Below are 19,578 nucleotides of genomic sequence, written 5' to 3' on the forward strand. Positions count from 1 at the left end.
GCCCTGCCGCTCAGATGTTTCGTGGTTGCCTTAGTTTGGCCGTGCACGAGCATGCGCTCTTATGTTTTATGTTTTGCTCCCTACGCCAAGCGATCAGACCATGAGCTGATTTACCATTTAATGCTGGTAATACAGAGACGCCGGTTTTCTTTGTTGAATTAAAATCGACATAAGCAAAATAGTAAACAACACATACACGCACCGCGACTGATAATGCGCGTACACCGCGGCTGATTATGCGCGTCACATTTTCGCGCCCCCAAGACGTATTTCTGCTTACAGTATAGTTACTGATACACTGAAAGGCTTCCTTGACGATCTTATATGAACGAACATGGCGTAAATTTCACAACGTAAGATCTAAAACATCTCGAAATCGTTCCGCAGCACGCGACAGCAATACTTTCAAGCAGCGCCGCGCCGGATCGCCCAAGCCAGAGAGGAGGAAAGGCTCTCCGCGCGCCCTATCCTCCTCGCCCGGTGAAACGGTCTATATAGGTTGCGCTGAAATATACGAGAATAACATTTATATAGCTAATATACAAAGCTACAAGAACGTCTGAATCCACAAGCACGAAGATCAGACAAATCCATGTACTTCCCATCATTCCCATGGTAGGACAACGACTGCAGCGCCAGAGTTCCCTCTAGTAATTTTTGTAGGAAACTCTATGGGATCGGCCACACTAATATCTCCCCACCCAGCAATTCGCGAAAAATGCAGAAATAGCAGCGGCTAAGAAGTTAATCTTACTCTTAACATCAGAAACGTAACAGACTCGTGTAACACATCTTGTATTCCGGTGCCAATAACAGCAGCGCGCTACGCTGACAGACAGTCCTGGTAGGCGTCCGGGGACTCGTACTTTTGCTTGAAGAACTCGAGTGTCTTCTTCACTGTGGTCAGCAATGGAAACTTTCCCATTCCACAGTAGCCATCGTAATCCGAAAACTCAAGTCCCACCGCCGTGAATCCGTACTTCAGTGTGGTTGCGTTCTTCCGGCTAAGGCAGAGCTTTAGAAATAAAACAGAAGAAAGTAAAAACACATAAGACTTGACATAACAATTGCAAGGTACATATGCATATTGACAGGCGCTTATGAGTAAATTGTCTGATAATCGGTGTCTAACTGAAGATTAATGGAAACTTGTAAAATTTAGAAACGAGCCAGAACTTGAATGAAGGCATAAAGAAACCAAGGGACAAATTAACAAGGCCTTTAGTTCATAAGTATCATTTTCTAATGGCCGGCGGCCTTTGCAAATAATACGCACGTACAACATCAGGATTGGTTCCTACGTGCTTTTACTGACAATTCTACACTCTTAAACAATATTGCACCCTTTGGCTCGTATCTTGCCACACAACGATAATCGTCGTCTGTCTTGTCCGCATTTACTTTCCTTAACGCTGCGAGCCCGGTACTTCCAACTCACAAACGGCATGCACGTTATCAGTACGAGAAAGCATTTTCGACAGGAAACGTACGTTTTCAAGAAAGGAAACGCAAGCAAGGCAGATGATTATTGTTATGTGACAAAAAAGGGTCTAAAAAAGGGTCTAAAAAAGGGTCTAAAAAAGGGACAAAAAATTTGTCTAAGAGTGTAGCGCAGGAGCTTTTTTGTAAAAACGGACCCACATCGTTAACCGCGTGCGCAAATGTCTTCGAGCAGGGCAACGACGCAGCCAGCGTCGTGTAGTCAATAGATAAATATTCAATAGCAACACAGATTTGCAAAATATACGCACGCAGTACGTACTGAAAAAAGACTTCAGGCATACGCATAACGCAGTTGAGGCAAGGAAGACAATGCGCAGTGATTAATCAATGACGACTTCCTTTCGGCAATGCTTTATCTCATATGACCATCCACTCTCTCAACACCCAATGAATTAGATTCCATATAGGGAAGCGCCCCAACGCAGCAGCTTGAGATGTACTGGCGATCGTGTACCAATGCATTACGAATTATTTTCTTTCCACGTACACTTCTGATAAGCTATGGACATATAAGGAATACTTTATTTAGCAAGTAAGGCAGCAAATTCATAGACAGTTGATATAGTAGTTTTCATAGAATTGACGTAATAAGAAAGTGATGGGACGGACTTAGTTTGATTGTAAATAAAATTTAGAACACGTGTGGACACAGACAACACATTCTCCGTTATAACTAACCTCACGTTTGGAGAGGTTGAGTAATTTGATGTGCCAGCATATCTTCTTTCTATTTTTCTGTTTTTTTTATAATATCCTGCTTTCAAAGTGAGGAACCTGCTGTTGTTTCATATATATGTAGCAACTCGTGAATTTGTTTTTTTTTTCTGCCATAGAAAAGCACACTGTACAGCCTTGTAGGCTCGGGACCCGCTGCCACGTATGCATATCTAACGGTCATTCAAGCCCCGTCTGTGAGCTTTTTTTTTTCCTTAGCCTAGCCCCATGTAGGTGGAATTGTTATCGGAAAGTAACAACGAAACTTGAAAGGAATGTAACGATAGCGGTACAAGATTAGATTCGTAACGCTAATGAATATCTTCCTGCTGGTACTAAGAAAAACATGTGGAGCTGGACAAGTTATATACAGTCGCGCCCAGATTTTGCGTAGTCGACGGGGAGTGATGGAAAGTCCGTAAACTCGAGAATTCGGTAAAATCGAAAGATACGAAAACTCCATGGTTAGACGGCTAATTTATTTCTCGTGAAAAAAAAAATCGGTTATCTTTACTTGCCTACGGTTTTTCAATGAGAGTGCCACGCCGCTCACGTGTGTCGCCAAAGCGAAGAGTCTGTTTTGTTATTTCTTCAGCCTCGGCAAATTGCTAGGAGGAGGTCGATGGTGTCCGTGACCTCGCTAGCTGTCGGCACGCGACCTACGTGTGCGTTCGTGTCGTCACCTTCTCACCAATAGGTGTTGGAATACCAACACGCCCTAACCTACGCTCTCTCTCACGCTTGCTCTGCGTCGGCAAGAAGCGTCTCAAGCTATCCCAATTTTCTGTTGCATTCATGTCTGTCGTCATTGCTTACGTAGACGACGAAGTCCACGCCTGGCGGGATAGCGTGGCAGTCAGTCAGCGCAAGCCTTGTATTCGCGAATTCCCCCGCGCGATCCCAAAGAGCGTGTCTTTTGCTGCGTGGCATTTTTTAGTTTCCTTTTCCGCTTTTTTTCTTTGGTGTGGCTTCGTAATATCGAGAGGCATGGTCAATATTCCACCAAAAGATGGAATTGGTAGTTTCATTACACCTAATGGAATAAGTTTGGGGAATTTGAATTTCTTCGTAAAATCAAGACGATGAGCAAAACGAGAACAAGGTGAAAGCAGGAGCCAACGTTTCGACAAGTGGACTTGCCTTCTTCGAGGCGACGTACGAAGACAAGTCCACTGGTCGAAACGTTGGCTCCTGCTTTCACCTTGTTCTCGTTTTGCTCATCGTCTTGAATTTCCGTCTAGCACATTCCCCGTGTTTTCGTAAAATCAAGAAATTCATAAAATTGGATTTTGGAAAATCCTCGTTCAACTGTGATACGTAGAGCACATACCATCGGTCTTTTATGAATTTAGAGAATTTGTGCCGGCTGAAAGAACACATAGTCTACATCAAGCGGCTGTTAACTTTTTTTGAAAGATGCAATTAGGATTTCCCTATTCACATGACTTGTTTCGTTTATTCAGGCCAATGTTAAGCGATGTCTGAGCGACACCCGACGTGGATGCTAAGTGGCTATGGTGTTGGACTGCTAAGCACGAGATCGTGGGATCGAATCCCTGCCACGGGGGCCGCATTTCGATGGGGGCGAAATGCGAAAACACCCGTTTACTTAGATTTAGGTGCACGTCAAAGAGCCCCAGGAGGACCAAATTTCCGGAGTCTCCCACTACGGCGTGCCTCATATTCACAAAGTGGTTTTGGCACGTAAAACCCCATAATTTTTTTTATGTCTCAGCGAGGGTTTCTTTATCCTCCTGTAGATTTCGCTGATGTTAGCTATGTCAGCTCAACACTGGCCATTCACAACAGTCTCTAGTGGCTTCAGGATTAAAACGACCTTGGAGAAAACGAATTCATTGGCTCGACTCATTTGTGCTGAAGATGCAAATTACCTTGTACCGTAGTGTCTCGGGCACGTCGTAGACAAAGGTCATGAGCTTCTTGTTGTCAACGTTGTACCTGCACTTGAACAGTTCGTTCTTCTGGACATGCCCGTACTTCCAATCTTTGCACACCTGCGGTCAATTTTGGCGGTTATAAAAGTGGGGCATGACAAACCTGATCATGCAACCTTGAGCCTATGCTTAAGCTCTCAACTTATTCTTTCGATGGGATTTCAACCAATATCATCTAGCTACACCGAAAAATGTAGTATGCACGAGATTTAAAAAGCAACTTATGTAAACCAGTTTTCAAAGCCATGCTTCGATAGACTTCTTATGCAGTGCACCTAGTGAACAACTGAAGGCTTCAGTTAGCCTTTCCATCAAGTGAAATTGTCATATGTAGACGGTGGGGAATGGTTTCGTCGAAAATTACATACGAATGCACATTTTTTAATGAGTGCCGCGTTACTAATTATTGAACTGGACATTGTTAAGGAAACGAGATCATCCTAATGGGGCGACTTGAGTGCTGCGCCCACGTACCTCAGGGGCAGTTATGTCAGACACCCCCTAGCATTTTGCTCGTCAAGCAGCTGGCTTAAATACCGGGACCATGCGCCTATGCTCCCATCTTCCTTTTAAAAAAATACAAGAGGCATCCGCATGGCCAGATGTTCAGGTGCTTCTATCGCCTAAGTGGCGTAGAACCACTATATGATATTTAGTAAACTATGTATACCCAACAATAGCGTTTGGACACATGTTTCTTATGTGATATCATACGCTAAGACCAAATTGTCTTACATGAGTTATTGACCCCTTTCACGGAGTAGTTTGTTCTAGAGAAATCAGATGGCGCTTTTGGCGGCGCGTCGCACGTCGCCTCAGCGAGAGCGCACGAATACGAAACCATTACCGCTTCCACCTTGGTTCTGTGTGATCAGCTGTCGGAAATGCAACTGAGTTTTCGCTGACGCACTGTGCTCCAATCATGCCGGATTGAATCCCGTGGATTGAAGATGTGTGCAGTAGTTGGCTCCAAAAATAGTGGCTAGCATATTAAGGATTGGAGTGAATCTGTGTAGCCAAGATCGCGGACCATTGCGGCAACTGTCTGTACGTGTTACCGGCACTTCGAGATGCACAGCTTTCTTCGAGGATACAGAAATGTGCCCATCCGCGAGCGTTGTATCCCTTAGAGCTGCGCACGGGCTCGGGCCGGCCCGAAAGCCCGGACCCGGCCCGCGGGCCGGGCTCGGGCCATTTGGAGATTCTCTTACTCGGGCTTGGGCCGGGCTCGGGCCAGGCTTTCTATGTCTCGGACGGACCGGTCGGGCTCCCCGATCTCGACTGCGCACCTTATGGGAAAGTAGGCTTGTCGTCTCGCATGTAGATACAGCAGGAAGTGCAATGTATTTATTCATCAAAAATGGAATCTACAGGGCGGGAGAAAAGTACAAACGCCAACAAAAGGCAAACGAAGGATAGCGGAGGCTGGGAATGCGTTTTCGGTTCTACGAAGTACCGATGCTTTGGAAAAGCCGCCGCTTGCAGGCGCCTCCCAGTAAAAAAGCTAAGAAGGGAAGCGTTTGCGGCCCGTGCACAGCTCTAGTGTCCCTAACCTTTGAAGAAAGTGCTTCAGCCCCACAACGTCGGCAAGAGTGAGTTCCGCTCCTTAAACAATGACAAAGGGAGTAGCGCCACTTTCTGTCATAGTACGTTTCGCGCACAGTATCTATGCACGTCTGCCCCAGCGTGCACGGAATCTTACGCAAACTTTGTCGCCAACGTGTCAGTAAGTGAATGGACGCACACATAAATATACGCGCCCTATATGCGCACGACAAACGACGGACTGCACCAATAGCGCACGAATGGTCGAAGCTGAATGTTTCGTGATGGTCCACAAGAGTAAGCGAGTTACTAGCGATAATACATCCTTGCAACAAGGTACTAAAATGTACAAAACGGCCATGTTTCAAGCCTTGTGCGCGGCAAGAACAAATACAGGGTGTTTCAGCCAACACTCCAATTTTTTAAACGTTGCCTGTGGCAGATAGCTCGATTCTAGTTTATTAGCCGGTCTACTCGAAGCGGGGGACACTACTTACACAAAAAATTGAAATGCAATATCGACTAATTAACAAGAATGCACTAATTAACTTTATAACTAATTATGTTATGGCCCATATTACAATTTACAAATTCTAGCAGTGGACTGCGCAAGGCGGATCCAGTTGGAACAAATTCTCCGGACGACACCAGTTTCGAGATATAAATTCCTGAACTTTGCGGAGAAATGCATTGGCGTTCCAGTTACTTGTGTGCTTCGGTGCATGAAACGACGTTTTGTTAACAAATTAACTGCGACGCCAATGCATTTCTCCGCAAAGTTCGGAAAGTTGTATCTCAAAACTGGTGTAATCTTGAGAATTCGTTCCAAGTGGATCCCCCTTGCGAACTCCACGGCTAGAATTTGTAAATTGCAATATGGGCCATAACGTTATTAGTTAAAACTTAATTAGTGATTTTTTATAAATTAGTCGATTTTGCAACTCTATTTTTGTGCAAGTATTGTACGCCGTTTCAAGTAGACCAGCTCATGAACCAGAATTGTGATATCTGCCACAGAAAACTTTTAAAGATTTTTGAAAGTGTTCGCTGAAACACACTGTATATCAGAACTGAGCACTCCCCCGAGCGATTAGGCCGAAATAATCAGAGAGCGACCGCAACAAGGAAATGTACTGCGTCAGAAATGTGACAAGCATACTGCTTCAAAATATTCGCAAAAATAAAGAACGAAGGGCAAAACATGCTGTTTCAATTCATAAGTGAAAGGTTTGGATAGCTCGGAATACATATTTAGCCTCGCTTTTAAAACAAGCACCATATACGCTGCTCGCGCTGTTTGGGCATATATTTTGATCAGCGTCCAAATTTTGCATGTTCTCTGAAGCTGTGGCCAAAGCTCCGTGTCGTCCATCCAGTCACCGTCTATGATATCTCCTGAAACACGAGGTTTGCTAGGCCACATCTGCGTCATACACACCCATTCTAAACGCGGAGGCAACGGAGGCAGTTGGCGCAAGAAATGGACGCGTAACCACGTGATCAAACGTGGCAGCGGCCACGGGGTCGCCGCGAAGAGGGTCCATAGCGCACATTTTCATAGTATTTTGTAAATCCACAAAGTAGTTCCAGCCGTTTCGCACTATGAACTTTCAAGCAGGTATTGTAAAATACAAGGAAATATCCATATTTAATGCATCCCTTTTAAATTTTGTGAATGCTTGGAACGTTGTATTTCCTCCCCTTTTATTTTTCGCCTGAGGTCTCACATGCCACTCACCCGCTGCACTCTTTCGGTGTTCCATTCTGATGTGACATATATTTTAAATACCAGCATCACATCTAGAAACAACACGTTAACTAGTCACATCAAGAGAGCCAGCGCTTTACGCACTGGCTCTCTGAAATATTCAGTGGCGATACAGTTAATTACTTAGGTTACTTAACGGTTACGGTTATGCTTACATACAGTTAATTACGTTAATGACAGCTATAATTACTTTCATAAAAAGCTATGTAACACTGCATTTAAACTCGCATCGCCGCGAAGTATTTGAGAAGTCATAGCGTATTCGAACGACAGAATGTTCTAGTTTCACATTTTAGAGATTTGTTTCGGCGCATTGTTGAATGGTGAAACGTGGGCTGAGCCTCCACGAATTACTGAAGCTTAATTTCGGAAATTCGCCCTAACACTCCCAATATTGCACTGCACTCTGGTACACACCTTTGCACTTATATCTTTTCAGTAGAGACCCACAAAGGATTATACTCTCAAAAAGCTTTTAACATACGTCCATTGATAACATCAGCGTCGTATTCAGGCAGTTTTGAGTTGGCCGTTTAATGTACAGATCCAGGCACGTGATACTGTCACAGAGCACTCCTAGCTTCCCGCTCTCAACGAGGCGATGATGATGATTTACCCATTCGATAGTAATTATTTTCTTATAGAGCTAGGCTCGCCTAAAGTCCCTTGATAATATGAAAGTACCGCCACTCTTTGAACTCTGCCGCCGCCGCGCGACCTCCTCGCCTCCTCCTCGCCCCTTGCGTGTCCCCTCCGCGGCAACCAGTTTTGTACCCGTTTTTCTGCACGGCGATTGGTCTCCCTGCCGTTGCCCTTGGAAACGCACGGATCTTGAGTTTTGCTTGTGTTTTTCTTTTTCGTTCGCGCCATTTTCCTCCTGAGTACGGCTGGCTCGGTGCTTTAGCTCGGCGTAGCGAACGTTGTGCGCAGTGTTTCTGGTCTATGTGCTAGCGCTATGCCGGGCTGTTGCGCATATAACTGCAGCAAGAAACCTGAAGATGCTTATACCGTTTTTATGATACCACAAAGAAAGCGTAACGGTTTGCGTAGGAAGCAGTGGCTGCATGACATTGGCCGAAGCAACATCAAGGGGATTCAACGGAACCGAACTTCGGTGAGCCGCACTTTTAAAACCAACGAGAGCCCTATTCGTTCGGCCACGCCGACGGTAGGGTTAGCCCTAACGCCGAACGCTGGCGCGTGGGAGCTCGGAGACCCGCAAGCAGCCACCGTGTCTACGGTGAGCTCTGGGGACGACCCAGCCCGGAACGGTACGATCGCGGGGAAACCAGGCACCATTGCCCACCAACCACCGACACCGAAACCACGGAAGTTGTATCCGAGAGTCACCCGAGACCCCTGCCTGACGAGGCCTTGCCCGGGCCGTCTCCCGTCCTCTCGGAGCAGCTCCACAATCAAGAATCCCAGTGGCAAATGGTCGTTTCCCTTCATCGGAAACGCCGCCTGCAAAAACAACAATCCACTGGTGAGCAAGATCCAGTCGGGCAAACCACGCCATCGGAAACCACACCGTTAGGGCTAGCTCTAACCAAGGTACCAGCCGCCGCCGCGAAAGCCACGTCGCAAGCTACCTGCGAAGAGCGCGGAGCCGGAACACCTATTTCTGAAGACGCGGCTGCAAGGAGCAGGCCTCGCCGACGGGCGCCTCCACTTCCGCGCACTGACATGAAAATCATTATACACCCTGCCCCGGGCCTCATCGTTCGAAAACTACAGACCCACCAAGTGGCCAAGGCGATCGTCCAAGCCACCGGAGGTGCGCCGACCTGCAAGGGGGACGACTTCATCATCCGCCTGCGACACGGCTCGAACACCATCATCGTGAGCACACCTCACGAGGCCACGGCGGCCACATTCATGGAAATTATAAGCCTCACCTTTCACGGACGATCACACCCCGTGAAGGTGTACCTATCAACACCCGAGGGCCTGCTTAAAGGTGTCGTACACGGCATCGACGCAGGCACCGGCAAAGAAGAGCTTATGGCGAATCTTCGGGTCCGCACACATGGAGTCCGCATCGTGCGGGCCCGTATGCTCGGAAAATCCCAGACAGCCCTACTCCACTTCGAGGGACCACAGGTGACAAGATTTGTGTACTACTATGGAGGGGAGATGCCCTGCCGAGACTACCAGCCGACAAGGCAGTTCTGCTGCATCTGTAGAATCACCGGACACCGACCAGACGTCTGCCCCAACCCAACGGTTCGTGCGTGCAACGTTTGCAACTACATTAATTACATTAACTACATTAACCCTGACGCCTGTCACACTTGTGTTCCGAAGTGCGCCCTTTGCGGAGGGGCCCATCTCACCGCCGCAACAGAGTGCAACAACAAGCTCAAACGCATTTCTTTCTTTCTTTCTTTCTTTATTGGTTTATTCAAGACAATGAACAGATTGTCTTAGGGGACACGGCTAAAGGCAATACATATGCCTGACTAGGCCGTGCCACCCGTACATTGGCAGCAACATGGCAGTGGCAGGCTTTCAGTCACACATGAAATTAAAGTAGTACACATTTTCAACACTTGAGTACACAATTCGTGTAAGAAGAAAGGAAAAAAAAAGGTTAAAGTTTATACAGTTTTCTAATCAATTGAAGCACGACAACGACAAAAAAAAAAAAAAAACAAGTATGTACGAAATTTTCCATACCGGTAGCTGAAAGGTTAAAGTTTACACAGTTTTCTAAAAACAACAACAAGAAACATGAACAAAATTTTCTATACCTGTAGTTCAACATTTCTATTAGTCTTCGGATAGTAACAATTCTTTTACCGTCTTCTTAAAGCTTTGCTTTGAAATTCCAGAATTTAGCAGGTCCAATACCAAGGGGTAGTCGTTTAGAAGGTTAGGAAGTTGAACTGCTAGTTTTTGATCTCCGTATTTCGTTCTGCAACGTGGTTTTCCTATTAGAGTTTTTCTGAGGTTATAGTTTGTCGTTCTGCCATGGTATTTACTTTGGAAGGAACATTTGTCTTCCCAGAATTGCCGTGAAATTTCGAGGAATAATTTGTAAGTGTGAAGTTTTGATGCTGTTAATATTTTGTATTTGTTATAGTATAGTTTAGTGGTATCAGTACGTTCTAAGTTACCTATCGCGCGCAGTGCCCGGTTTTGGAGTGTTTGAATTGATTTTAAGTTAGTTTGTGTAGTGGTTGACCAAACTAGCAAACAATACGTTAATCGAGAATGTATAAGCGCGTTGTAAATATTGCGCTTCACATTTATCGGTAGCAAATATCGCAACCTATTTAGCACACCGACAGCACGAGCGATATTTTTTCTAAGAACGTCTACGTGCGGTGACCAGGACATATTTTCATGGAATATAACTCCTAAAAATCTGGCTGTTGCTGCCTGTTCGAGGTTGACCTTCTGAAACTGGAGTGTTATCTGAGGGTGGATTATTGTTCCTTTTGACTTAAACACTAGATACTTAGTTTTAGTTATGTTTAATTGGAGTTTATTCGCATTTAGATGTTAGCTTGCTCAAAAAGATTTCCTATTTCCCTTCCTGAGAAGAACACGTTAGTATCATCCGCGTATAATATAATATTGGAACAGCCTTGAATATTGACAATATCATTAATATAGAGTAAAAATAAAACAGGCCCCAAGACGGATCCTTGCGGCACGCCATATTTAATGTGCTGGATTTCGGAACTAACTCCATTTATTGTTGTGTACTGTGTTCTAGAGGTCAGATAGCTTTTTATTAAGGATAATGCGACACCACGAATTCCATAAAGAGGTAGCTTTTTCAAAAGGACATCGTGTTGCACGCAATCGAAGGCCTTCCTAAAATCTAAAAAGATACCTAGAGTTAACATTCGGTTTTCTATGTTGTCAAGGATTTGTTCCTTTATTTCAAGTAAAGCGGTTTCTGAAGATTTAGCCTTACAGAAACCATATTGCTCCTGAGCTATTATGTTATACGTGTTTAGAAACTGACAAAGTCTTCTATTAATTACATGCTCAGCAATTTTCGCGAAGACAGAAAGAACGGATATTGGCCTGTAGTTATTCATGTCGTTAACTGGGCCACTCTTATGAATGACAGTCACTCGGGCTAGCTTCATCCTATCTGGAAACACACCGTTAGAAAGAATTAGGTTACAGATATGTGAAAGAGGCGTGCTTACAATTTCACTGACGGCTTTCAACGGCTTCACTTTTATATCATCTTCACCTGAAGCACAACTGTCTTTCAACGATAAAATTATTGTCTGTATCTCGTACTGCTCAGTAGGCGCCAAGAACAGCGTAGAAGAACATCGATTTAATATATATTCCGTGCAAGAGACTGGTGTATCATTTTGTGAGGACGCACCAGCATCAATAAAATGAGAATTAAAAGTATTTGCAACCTCAATATCTGACAATTCACTATGCTGAAATGCAACTTTTCTTGCGATAGCGCCTTTGTTAATTACTTCATTGATCGCTTTCCACATGAGATTTGAATTTCCCATGATAGCAAAAAACTTGTTCGCGTAATATTCTTGTTTAGAGCGCTTAATATCGGAATTCAATTTGTTACGCTCAGATTTGAAAGACCGAAAGTCATCTTCGCTTCTGCTACTCAAAAAGATTTGGAAGAGCTTGTTACGACATTTTATCCTGTTATAGAGGTCACGAGTTATCCAAGGCTTTCTAGCTTTGTTGTGTTTTTTAAACTTCTTAAGTGGGAAACATCTGTTGTATAACAACGCGAAGGTAGATATAAAAATATCGTAAGCATTGTTTACATCAGTTTCCGCGGTCACTTCGTCCCACCGATAACCAGAGACTAGTTCAACAAATTTCTTAACACTTTGTTCTGAATACATTCTTTTTAAGCTTTCAGGGCATATATTGGATGGCTGTCTATGAGGTAGCAGACAGTATATAGGCAAGTGATCACTAAGATCGCACATCAAGACCCCTGCCCTTACATATTCAGCAGAAAAACTCGTCACACAGAGGTCAAGTGTTGTCTGGCTTGTAGGTGTGATGCGAGTAGGCACGTTGATGACATTTGAACACCCGTATGATTCAAAAGCTTCCTGAAAACGCGTATATTCTGGGTTGTCAGGGCAAGCATCTATATTAAAATCGCCCATTAATATTGTTTCGAGTTTAAGTTCGGTGCTGAGTTCTAATAATTTTTCAGTAAATTCTAAGAACTTGCACATGGATCCAGATGGCGGGCGGTACACTAGGGAAATCAAGGTGTTCATGCACTGAAGACCAATACATTCATAGCATTCGTTAACAATCTTGAGCTCGGGGATTATACTGTACGACAAACCAGAACGGATATAAATAGCAATTCCTCCTCCTAGTTTTTTCGTTCGGTAAACAGAGATACAGTCATATCCAAAAATAGAAGCGCATTCATCCTCTGATGTAAACCACGTTTCACTAAAACAAAGCAAATCGAAGCAGTGTTGCAGCTCAGACAGATACAAACTGACTTCATCAAACTTATTTCTCAAACTTCGCACATTAAAATGAAATATTGAAAGTGGACATCGGTTCTTTAACGACGCGACATCCCCAGAAAATTGGAATTCCAGGGTCGCCATTGTGGTTTAGTAAACATAACACATCTTTTGCTATCACGTATGCGGCCATCACTTCGAGGCTGTAAGACTGGCCAGATCCTCCTCGCCGCGTATGACAACAGCTCGGTCGCCGCTCCTTTTTCGCACCAAAACTTTACCGTTTGAGTGCCAGACGTATGCGTATCCTGAGGTCTGGGCCCATTCCTTCGTCTTTGATAAAATAGCACGTGATAGCCGTGTCATATTTTCACAGAAAAACACGTGCCCATGGTCCTTAAGTTGCTTCTTGTTAGCGAGCCAGGAATCGCGAAGTTCCTGGTGAACAAAACGGATAATGATCGCTCGTGTTTTGCCTGGTTTAGCGGGAAGTCTGTGTATAGCCATAACATCACTCTTGTTCAATAGTGGAAGCTTAATTTGCATCGCTACTTCGTTTACCTTCATCATTAGGTCTTCGTTGTCACTTTCAGTAATACCGTGTACTTCAATATTTAACCTGCGGCTACGGCATTCAAGGTTATCCAGATCCCGTTTGATTTGAGACAATTCACTGCTCGAATCTGCATGTTCAAGTTGTTCAACTCTGTTTGATAGTTGTGTGGTAACTTTTTCCTGAGCCTGCAGCCTCGTCTGAAATTCATCGAATTTATAAGAAATATGTTGCACGGACGATTCTAGTTCCACCAGTTTGATTGGCAGATCCAAAAGGGTATCTAGCTTGGTTTCGATTGCTAGAAGTCGAATTGCTATGTCTCTCTGCGGCGTGTGCCGCTCAATTTCAGCATTCGCCCCTTGTCCCACCCCCCGACATGTCTCACATTTCCATGCCTTCTTAGACATGTCGCGCTTTCCAGTAAAAGCTTCTTCCGTTATACCGGAGCACGAACCAAAATGAAATTTGAATTTGCACTCACAGCAAGTCATGTACAAGCCATTGTCAGGCACCACAGAGCGGCACACACAACAACGCGACATTTCAACAGGTACTAGTAACACTCGTAAATCTCAAGCAGCGTTGGCAGCAGCGGCTAGCACATACAAAAGGTAACTGATGGAAAACCACCAACCTGTAATATTTCAAAAACGTGTTTCAGCGGACATGCGTCAGATGCTGCCGCTACTGCCAAAGTGCGCAGGAAAACGGTTGTCAGGACTTGATATAGCCACTGGTCCAGGGGGCGCTTCGGAAAGTGCGTTGATAGTAGATCTATGGCAGGGAAATCCGCGCGGCGGTATGGGCTCACAGTATCGGCGATGAGGCTGCAAGTGGCAGAAGAAACCGGGAGTAAAGTTGAGTGCTTGAAACCGGGGTAGGCCAAAGACGGGGCACGGGCACCACAGTCTTGCGACGAGCGCCCGACAATTCCACGGGTAAAGCTTGTAGACGAGGCAGAAGCCACCGTACCTGTAATATTTCAAAAACGTGTTTCAGCGGACATGCGTCAGATGCTGCCGCTACTGCCAAAGTGCGCAGGAAAACGGTTGTCAGGACTTGATATAGCCACTGGTCCAGGGGGCGCTTCGGAAAGTGCGTTGATAGTAGATCTATGGCAGGGAAATCCGCGCGGCGGTATGGGCTCACAGTATCGGCGATGAGGCTGTAATATTTCAAAAACGTGTTTCAGCGGACATGCGTCAGATGCTGCCGCTACTGCCAAAGTGCCGTGTCATATTGCCACCCAGATGGAAGCCTGCCTCCACCACCACACCCAAAACCCAACGACAGCCCCGCCCGGTCACTCACTCGACCAAGGCGGCTGACCTTCACCCGCGATAGTTCAGCTCCAAGCGGGAAGGCTCCGACTTCGACTACTCGGAGTCTCCGAGCATCTACAGATCCCGGTCCGGTTCCAACCCGAGGTCCAGGTCCCGCTCCTGCTCTCGCCCAGGGTCTCACTTTCGGTCGCCCAGACGGCGATCTCGGTCGACGCCCAAGCAAGGACAGCAGGTAGCACCAGCCATCACGGTACTCAAAGACAAGGGGCCCCAGCAACACCACCGAAAGACCAAGGAAGCCTCAGTCAAGAGGACTACCACCAAAGAACACGAGGTAAGCGGGGCGGCAGTAGCCTCCCCCTCGTATAAAAAACCACAGACGCCACCATCGGTGAAATTGGAACAGGAACTCGCCACCATGCGCGCACAGATACAGACACTCACACAAGAAAACAGGCAACTCAAACAACAAGTGATACAGCTCACACAAATACTACAAGAGGCGGCTCCACACAAGGACATCATTGACCTACAAACCCATATCGATGCCATCCGCACCCAGATGCAAGCCTTTATGGACGCTACACGCGCCCAGTTGGAACAAATAACACAGAGTGCAATACAGCGGACAGATGCAGCAATAAAACATATGGAAGCCACTGTAGACAGCAAGCTTAAGAACCAGCTTCACTCCATAAAACTACGAAAGACACTACGACAGAACCTTTACAAGGCCACACCTGTAGCAGCACCAAACCAAACCGTAACATCACCGACCACAACGTCCAACAATGCCTAGACCATACAGGCAAGTCAAAGAAAACTTAGAAATTTGGCAATGGAACTGCCGTGGGTACCGCAGGAAGAAAGGGCTGCTGGCACAATTGATCGCTCATTCCTCAAAACCACCAGGGGTCATAGCCCTAGAAGAGCCCAGTACCCGACCAACACTACATGGCTACGAAGAATACCACACAAGTCAAGACGACAAGTGGAAGGTAGCCACACTAGTAGACAGAAACATCACAACCATACAAAACAGACCCATAGACGACGTGGACGTACTACATGTACTTTTCGAAATAATATACAAAGGCAACCAGAAACAGAGCGCCTTCGTACTCAACATTTATTGCCCCCCTAGCCAAAGGCGGGCAAACAAAGGAAAACTCTTTGGGGACACCCTCCGCCTCGCTAAAGACAGTCCCCTGGTAATCATGGGTGACTTCAACGCTCAGAACACCCTGTGGGGGTACCAGAGGCAGGATTGGAAGGGTCTCCAGCTACAAACACTAATTGAACAGTGTCATCTCACACTCATCACAGACCCGAACATACCGACGAGGGAAGGGAACAGCGCCACACGCGACACAACTCCCGACCTCGCTTTCATCACTCTAACCACGCGAGCCGAATGGCTCAACACACTCGAAAACCTAGGCAGCGATCACTTCATATTAAACATAACACTACAGACTAGACGCCTACGCAGGCAGATCGGCACAGCTAAACTCACTGACTGGCGAAAGATCAGGGAAGCCCAAGAACAGGACGCCGACACAATCACGAATCTGGAACATTGGTGCGACAACCTCCGTCGACATAAACAACGCCACGCAAAGGAAATCGCCAGAACGGAAGAGACCCCAGAGGTGGATCCCCACTTACTACACCTGTGGGATGCGAAACGGGGCCTTACCAGCCGCTGGAAAAAACAGAAATATAACAGGAAACTGAAGACGCGCATAGCACAAATAACAGTGGAAGCAGAGGAATATGCCATGCAACTCGCTTCCGCGAACTGGTGTAGATTCTGTGACTCCTTCGGTGGCGCGCTGGACACGGCCAAGACGTGGCACATCCTCAAAGCCATCCTGGACCCCACCAAAACCAAAGGAGAAGGACACAGGGCTCTGGAACGGTTACTACACACCTACCCAGGCAGCCAACAAGAACTCATCGATGCCATCAAGACCAAGTGCTATGGAGATCCCTCTCCTACACAACCATGTAGAACACCCTACACAGGACAACCCAACCCGCTAATGGACGAACCTATCACCGAAAATGAAATGAGAGCGGTCATCGCAGCCACCACTCGTAACACAGCGGCGGGCACGGACCAGATCACAAATTCGATGATCAGAAACCTGAGCGACAAGTCTATCTCCGCGCTCACGGCCTTTCTCAACAAACACTGGGAACAAGGTACGGTACCGGCGATGTGGAAACACGCACGAATAATCATGATCCCCAAACCGGGCAAGAAATTGGCAATTGAAAACCTCAGACCCATATCGCTCACGTCCTGCCTCGGCAAGGTGTACGAAAAAATTATAAACACGAGACTACAGAGACACTTGGAAGATAACAAACACCTGCCGGACACCATGTTCGGTTTCCACGCAGGCCAGTCCACACAAGATGTGCTACTCCAAATCAAGGAAGAAGTCCTCAGCAACGTTTCCCGCTGCGGCGAACACGTCCTCCTAGCAATCGACATCAAAGGGGCTTTCGACAACGTCAGCCACCAAGGAATCCTAGAAGGGCTGGCCAACACCAACTGCGGCGTGCGAACGTACAAGTATGTTCAGAGCTTCCTGAGCCACCGCATGGCGGAGCTGAAGATGGGAGAGATCCAGACTTCAGTGTACCACCCTCCCAACAAGGGAACACCACAAGGTGCCGTCATCTCTCCCACGCTGTTCAACGTCGCCATGATCGGCCTCGCAAGCAAACTGCAGGACGTAGCAGGTCTTCGGCACGCAATCTAAGCAGACGATATAACACTCTGGACCACAACAGGGTATCTCGCTGAAAAAGAAGAACGCCTGCAAACAGCAGCAAATATAATCCAAGAATACGTCAGCCAACGGGGACTACAATGCTCGCCCGAAAAATCTGAGCTCCTATGGTCTGGCGAGGCCGGGGTAACCACGCAGTCCCCACAGACCCAACAAGAAGACTCGAGGTACGCCTCAACGGGGGCCTCATCCCAGAGAAGCCGTTGCTGAGGGTGCTGGGCATGTGGTTGCAGTCCAACCAGCGCGCTACACACACCCTTACACTCCTCAAAACCAGTGTCAAGGCGATATCACGCATGATCTCCCGCGTAACATCCAAGAACAGAGGAATGAAGGAAAGGGACACCCTCCGACCGGTCAGTGGTCTGGTGGGGAGCAGAATCACATACAGCCTGCCTTACTACCACCTCACACAGTCCGAGGCGAAGCAGGCCGACACACTTTTGAGGATGGCGTTCAAGACCGCTCTCGGCCTGCCGATGAGTACATCGACTGAAAAATTATTGGCGCTAGGGTTGCACAACACTCTCAGCGAACTGACAGAAGCCCATTACGTCTCGCAACAACAGTGACTTGCGCGGACTCACACGGGCCGGCAGGGCCTACAAACCTTAGGGTTCCAAGCAATAACAACACGAACCCAAGAAACCTGCTTAATACCTCGTCACGTCCAGGACAGGTTTCACGTTGCCCCGATACCACGCAATATGGACCCTAACCTACACTCCGGCAGGAGGAGAGCAAGGGCCCAGTACATGGAGAAGGCGTTCAGGTTCAATACCACGGCCCGTTTTACGGACGCCGCCATGTATGGGACGAAAAACAAGGGCGCAGTGGCAGTGGCATACGACCACCGAGGCCACGTTACCTCCGCTGCATCGACCCGCCCCTGCACGATCACGGAAGCCGAAGAGATGGCCATCGCGTTAGCCATCCGCGAGGGCCTACACGCAAACCAATCACTGACGATCCTCACGGATTCCCAGCAGGCCTGCCGCAACTTCCTACAGGGAAGAATTGGAAGACCTGCTGCACAAATCCTCGCCGGAATACTCAAGGAGGACCCTGAGGACTTCACCACCCAAACCATCATCTGGATACCAGGCCACACTGGCATCACGGGCAACCTGCAGGCCGACAGAGCAGCTCGAGGATTCGTACATAACCGAGCACTCATCACGCCGGCTGCAGAAGACCCAGACCCTGTCGACCTCGAGTATTCAGCCATCGTTAACTACCACAGAGGGCGTCGCTTGCGATATCCACCACCTCATCGAAATCTAAAGACAGAAGATGCCGCTGCCTGGCGTAGGCTCCAGACAGGCACTTACACGAACCTACACATATTACATCGGATACACCCCACAGCCTACAGGGACGAACGCCCATGGTGTGGGGCCACGCCAACCCTATACCACATTACGTGGGAGTGCACACTACAAAACATAGAACACCTAGACACGAACACCACGAGGGAGCAATGGGAGGCACTGCTGTCGAGCTCGGCCCTCGACGACCAGCTCAAGCTGATAAAGAGAGCCGAGAAGATGGCAAGAGCCAGCGGAGCCCTGGACTAAGGGCCCCGACCATTAGCGGTTTTCTGATTTTCTTTTTATAAAGTTTATCTGTCTGTCTGTTTTGCGAGCTGAGGAGTCTATCTTATAGCTCGTAGCAAAGCATCCCGTAATGCTGCATTTTTTTATCATTCTTCCGGCCTGCTCACCAGCGTTTTTGTTGCAGTTGTCCTCAGTATGCTTAATATTCTGGGGTGGCTCCATCACTTCGCACGTCGTTAACTGTTGTTATTCAGTCAGAAGCACAGTATTATTGACTCTGCTTTGCGCCCTGAAAAAATTAGTGGCAAGTATCCCCGTAGTATTGTAGGTGATGAGCATTCACTAGTCAAAATTGAGCTTTTTTTTAAAGTTTTAAGGCGAAAGCCTTTAGATCTTTATGTTTCAAGGTCGCATTCTAAACTGGAAGTATCACGTGACCCAAGG

The 19,578-nt window shown here is 46.9% G+C and overlaps 1 protein-coding gene across 7 annotated transcripts in view; it reads right to left on the reverse strand.

Moving 5' to 3' along the window:
• Positions 1 to 776: 776 nt before the first annotated feature.
• LOC139061337 (uncharacterized) overlaps positions 777 to 19,578 on the reverse strand; it is a 121,710-nt gene continuing 102,908 nt past the window's right edge. For 5 of the 7 annotated variants that reach the window (XM_070541238.1, XM_070541236.1, XM_070541237.1 and 2 more), the window contains 2 exons: positions 4,110 to 4,232; positions 777 to 1,015 (listed from right to left, as the gene is read on the reverse strand). In XM_070541238.1, coding sequence (XP_070397339.1) covers positions 824 to 1,015; positions 4,110 to 4,232 — 315 coding nt within the window. In that variant the 3' untranslated portion in view covers positions 777 to 823. Of the gene's footprint in view, positions 1,016 to 4,109; positions 4,233 to 14,125; positions 14,657 to 19,578 lie in introns of those variants that run through there. The other 2 variants (XR_011515372.1, XR_011515371.1) reach the window with 2 other exon arrangements.

This window comes from Dermacentor albipictus, chromosome 6, assembly GCF_038994185.2.
Source record: "Dermacentor albipictus isolate Rhodes 1998 colony chromosome 6, USDA_Dalb.pri_finalv2, whole genome shotgun sequence".
Classification (NCBI taxonomy): domain Eukaryota; kingdom Metazoa; phylum Arthropoda; class Arachnida; order Ixodida; family Ixodidae; genus Dermacentor; species Dermacentor albipictus.